At 38.6% G+C, this 5,911-nt stretch overlaps 1 protein-coding gene across 1 annotated transcript; it reads right to left on the bottom strand.

Moving 5' to 3' along the window:
* Positions 1 to 3,980: 3,980 nt before the first annotated feature.
* On the bottom strand, positions 3,981 to 5,444 carry LOC124420886. The gene has a single exon (XM_046955295.1). The coding sequence runs from the start codon at positions 5,442 to 5,444 to the stop codon at positions 3,981 to 3,983; it is 1,464 nt and encodes a 487-aa protein (XP_046811251.1).
* Positions 5,445 to 5,911: the final 467 nt, after the last annotated feature.

Genomic DNA, 5,911 nt, shown 5'->3' with positions numbered 1-5,911 from the left:
GAATTTAAGTAAGTAAAATTATTATCATTAAGAGAACTTCATTCAAAGAGAACGGACACAGAAGTGTCCGTTCCATTTAATAAATAATAAATACAAATTTTACAAATATTACAGTTTCACGTGACCCTGGAACCATCCAGCATCATCGCATTGGGGAGGAGTGCCTGGATTCTCTCTGAGAACTTTCCAAAACACTCCCATAAGTTTTTGCTTCACCATATCCCAATTAGATTGGGATATGGATCCGTCACCATCACTTCTGTCGATGACGGCCCGAACGAGGCTGTCTTTGGCAACCTCACTAAAAGAGCGCGTCATAGACTTCTGCGATTGTTTGGGACGCTTTGTCCCGGATTGCTGGCTTATAGTAATGGCCTCCTCCTCTGAACGTTGCCGTTTAAGCGCCACTTCAGTATTCACTTCAGCGGGAGGAGGAGCCAGCAATTTGGGCCTTGGCCCATTGGAGCGAATCATTCTGCTCCTTGGTGAGCTCTTCAGATGTTTTAGATCCGAGTAGCTCGATAATTCTCAAGGCGGAACGCCTAGTAGTTGCAGCCCGCTTTGATGTTTTTTTGTGCCGAGTCGTTATTGTTTGGTTGCCGGACTTGGCAGGGGGTGGTACGGACCCAGGACTGGAGGATTCCATCAATGAACCTGGGTACAGAAGGCACCTGGGATCCTGCAGGAAGGGACTACTTAGCCGACCCCTTTCCAACAGGACCCTGTTTCGGGTCCTGTTGGAAAGGGGATGAACGGTATGGGCTGAAGCAGCTTTGGAGGAGCCTGCAGAGAAATTCAGGGGAACCTCGCCACTTAAAGAACAACTACTGATAGCTGCTTGTTTTTTACATTCCAGCCTTGGTGTTCCGGTATCTCGCAAGCTAGCCTGACCCGGTGTTGCCGCCTGACTAGCTTGGGTAACAGTTACATTCGACTCTTCACAGCCTATTACCGACGCCGTAGGAGTAGGGTTCCCGGAGATTGCAAAGCCTCTGACTGCTTCTTACTTACTATTCATTTTGTTGTCTAAAGAGACAGTTGCACTTTTAACCTACTGCCAGGTAGGGTTAAACTGCCGTCCCCACAGGGGAAATCAGACGCAGACCACCAGCCGCCCAATATGGGAACAGACGCTGGTGGATTCAGACGGACACACATTTAAGTGTATGGTTCCAGTAGAACCAGCCGGACAAGCTAACCTAGACCACCCCTCTCAGTGAGGGGAATATAGTCTGGGAAAGCATCTGGTAGCCGTACCACAGGGAAACAGACGCTATCAGATTGGGGGAGGGTAGTTCATAGTTTCGCGCTCAATGTAGACCCGACTCGAATGGGTGACCCTGCTAGAATAGCCAACTTATGCTGGCCATTCCCTCCAGTTTGCTCTACAAATCATTGCACTTAAGCATCTGCATCACGACAAGATGACTACCATCGCAGTGTTCGTCTAAAAAATGGCCAATTTGAAGGATCGGTAGAAATGTTGTTCTACGTTTAAAAACGCTGTGATTTGAGGTTTCGATATGGTTGCAAATAACATTGACAGTTTTCATGCTATGACAGTCATTTATCCATCATTTTAAAGCATTAGGATTGCACTTTAATATGGTATATCATTGTTGTTGTGTTGTGTTTTTACAAATTGGTCAATTTGATAGATCGGTAGAATAATTGTTCTATATCAAACGCAGTATTCTGAGGTTCCGATATGGCTGCAATTAACTTTGGCAGTTTTCGTGCTACGATAGTCGTTTATGCACCATTTATAGCATTACAGTTGCCATTTGTTTTGGTATATAATTTATTGCAATATATTTTTAGAAAATGGCAAATTGGATAGATCGGCAGAATTATTTTCACAGCTTTAAAAACGCGGTAGTTTGAGGTTTCCGATATGGCAGCAAATAACATTGACAGTTTTCACGCTATGACAGTCATTTAGGCATCATTCTAAAGCATTATGATTGCTCTTTAATTTGGTTATCATTTGTGGAATAATCTTTTCGTCTAAAAAATGATCAATTTGATGGATCGGTAGAATTATTGTTCTATGTTTAAAAGCGCGGTTATTTGATGTTCCGATATGGTTGCAAATAACATTGACAGTTTTCATACTATGACAGTCATTTATCCATCATTTTAAAGCAAAAGGATTGCACTTTAATATGGTATATCATTTGTAGCATAATGTAAGTTTTACAAATTGGTCAATTTGATAGATCGGTAGAATTATTGTTCTATTTATCGAACGCAGTAATCTAAGGTTCCGATATGGCTGCAATTAACTTTGGCAGTTTTCGTGCTACGATAGTCGTTAATGCACCATTTTAAAGCATTAAAATTGCAATTTGTTTTGGTATATAATTTGTTGCATAATATATTTTTAGAAAATGGCCAATTGGATAGATCGTTAGAATTATTTTCTCAGCTTTAAAAACGCGGTAATTTGAGGTTCCGATATGGCTGCAAATAACATTGACAATTTTCACTCTATGACAGTAATTTTAAAGCATTTGATTGCACTTTAATATGGTATATCATTTGTAGCATAATGTGTGTTTTTACAAATTTATCAATTTGATAGATCGGTAGAATTATTGTTCTATGTTTAATAAACGCGGTAATCTGAGGTTCCGATATGGTTGCAATTAACTTTGGCAGTTTTCATGGTAGGATAGTCGTTTATGGACCATTTTAAAGCATTAAAATTGCTATTTGTTTTGGTATATAATTTATTGCATGATGTATCTTTAGAAAATGGCCAATTGGATAAATCGATAGAATTATTTTCCCAGGTTTAAAAAGGCGGTAATTTGAGGTTCCGATATGTTTGTGAATAACTTTGACAGTTTTCATGCTATGACAGTTAATTTGGTATATCATTTGTGGCATAATGTGTTCGTCTAAAAAATGGCCAATTTGATGGATCAGTAGAATTGTCTATGTTAAAAACTGTGTTTAAAAACGCTGTGATTTGAGATTCCGATATGGCTGCAAATAACTTTGACAGTTTTCATACCAGGACAATCGTTTATGCATCATTTTAAAGCATTACAGTTGCACTTTGTTTTGGTGTATAATTTGTGGCATAATGAATTTTTACAAAAATTGGATAGATCGGTATATTTATTGGTACAATTTGGAAATGCGGTAATTTAAGGCTCCGACATGGTTGCGAATATCATTTATAGTTTTCATGTTTTAGCAGTCGTTTATATATCCTTTTTTTGCATTATAGTTGCCATTTGTTTTGGTATATAATTTATTGCATAATATATTTTTAGAAAATGGTCTTTTGGATAGATCAGTACAATTATTTTCACAGATTTAAAAGCGCGGTAATTTGAGGTTCCGATATGGCTGCAAATGACTTTGACAGTTTTCACGCTATGACAGTCATTTAGGCATCGTTTTAAAGCATTATGATTGCACTTTAATATGGTATATCATTTGTAGCATAATGTGTGTTTTTACAAATTGGTCAATTTTATAGATCGGTAGAATTATTGTTCTATGTTTAATTAAGGCGGTAATCTGAGGTTCCGATATGGTTGCAAATAACTTTGGCAGCTTTCGTGCTAGGACAGTCGTTTATGCACCATTTTAAAGCATTACACTTTTTTTTGGTGTATAATTTGTGACATAATGAATTTTTACAAAAATTGGATAGATCGGTATATCGGAACCTCAAATTACCGCCTTTTTAAACCTGGAAAATAATTCTACCAATCCATCCAATTGGCCATTTTCTAAAAATACATTATGCAATAAATTATATACCAAAACAAATGGTAATTTTAATGCTTTATGAACTAAACAACAACAATGATCTTACAATAAGTATCACTAACAATTTGGTAAATAAGACAAAATTAAACAACATTAGTATAGCCACACAAAAAATATTTAAATTAACAAAAATATTTTAATTAAATGAAAATAAAAATAATAAATTAAATAAAAATAAAATTGATGAGCCATTAGGCGACATTCCCACCACCGTGGATCGGCAACGATTCACCATCCAAATCAAAGACCGCTAGTTTGGAAACCGGGCGTTTAATTATTCCACTACTTGTTTGAACATCAGCTCTCCGAATTACACCATCACTGCCAGGGAACACATTTATGACACGACCTCTCTTCCAATCTCGACGGGAAACAGCTGGATCACAAATTAGTACAAGATCACCCGGAGCCACAGGCTTGGTATATTCACACCATTTGGACCGTCTTGTAAGTGTGGGCAAATATTCAATAATCCATCTTTTCCAGAAATGATCTCGCACCTGTCTGGCAATTCGACACTGCTTTTTCAGTACCACTGGCTTTGTTATTTCAATACCTTCTGGTGTTTGAGCCGTATTTGCAGATCCCAACAAGAAATGATTTGGCGTCAACGGTTCTTCGTCTTCAGGGCTGACAGGCAAGTGAGTCAATGGGCGAGAGTTTACGATGTTTTCGGCTTCAATTAAAAAACTTTGCAATGTGTGCTCTTTTGGGGCGACTTCTTTTAGAGTTACTCTTAAAACCTTTTTAACACATTGGACCATTCGCTCCCATATACCACCCTCTGCAGGGTTGTGTGGACAATTAAACTGACATTCAATTCCCTTTGCGGACAACTCATCCTCAATTTTAACCAGATCAAAAACTTCATCAAATCGATGGGCTTCCTGGTTAACTCCAACAAAATTTTTTCCATTGTCACTCCGAATCTTCAATGGGGTGCCACGACGATTTATAAAATTCCGTATACACAAAATACACGCATCAGTCGAAAGATCATAAGCCACTTCTAAATGTGCTGCTCTGATTGTGAGGCACGTAAACAGGGCAACCCAACGTTTTTCATGACGTCTACCAACAGTCACGTTTATTGGGCCAAAATAGTCCACACCAGTATAAGTAAATGGACGGACGTATGGAGTTAGTCTATCACTTGGCAATGATCCCATAAAGGGAGCCACTGGAACGGCACGTCGAATCTTACAAATGTTGCAATTTGATGTGGTCTTACTCAGCAGCTTTCGTAGTCGTGGAATCCAGAACCATTTCCTTATTTCGCCTATGGTAGCCTCAAGATTTTGATGACTCATGTTATTATGCACATGGGCAACAAATAGTTGAGCAAAGCGGTGACAGGGCGATAAAATAATGGGGTGCCTAGCATCTAAAGGCAACCAACTCGCAGCATCAATACGTCTGCTCACTTGAAGTAATTTATTTTCATCAAAATAAGGCGAAAGAGAAAATAACTTGTTTTCCTTTTTTAAAGAACCACCAGATTTTAAAACGTTTATTTCAAAGGCGAAACTCTCTCCTTGGGACAGACGGCACAGACTAGTTTCAGCAATCCTTAACTCTTCGGCACACAGGCATCTTGAACCATTATTTCTATTATCTTTTCGGTAACGATTGACAAATCTCAGAACCCAAGCCATAGTACGTTTAAGCCTGAGAAATGAAGAAAAACGATTAAAATCTATAACTAAATTTGTACTAACCAGCATGACAAATTTGGGGCGTAGTTCTTCCTCACACAAATCATCAAGTTTCTCAGAATTCTTATTCGGCCAATCAGCTTCGTTTTTATACAAAAATTGTGGCCCTTGGAATCAACGTGTTTCAATAGCAAAATCAACTTCTTTTTTAGCTCTTGTAATGTCATCGGCAACATTTAGATCCGTAGGCAACCATCTCCAATCAGTTGGGCGTGTCGAATCAAGTATTTCGGCAATTCGATGGGCAACAAATGGTTTATATCTCCTACTTTCAGAACCAATCCAGCTAATGCCAGTTGTAGAGTCACTCCAACAGATTCGACGAGAAACATTGAGATCGTGTTCCTTCATTATAGTGTCCATCAATCGGGTCCCCAAAACGGCGGCTTGTAGTTCTAATCTTGGAA

This window comes from Lucilia cuprina, chromosome 2, assembly GCF_022045245.1.
Source record: "Lucilia cuprina isolate Lc7/37 chromosome 2, ASM2204524v1, whole genome shotgun sequence".
NCBI lineage: Eukaryota > Metazoa > Arthropoda > Insecta > Diptera > Calliphoridae > Lucilia > Lucilia cuprina.
Note: the sequence above shows the minus strand (reverse complement) of the source record. Positions and strands in the feature narration are given on the sequence as shown.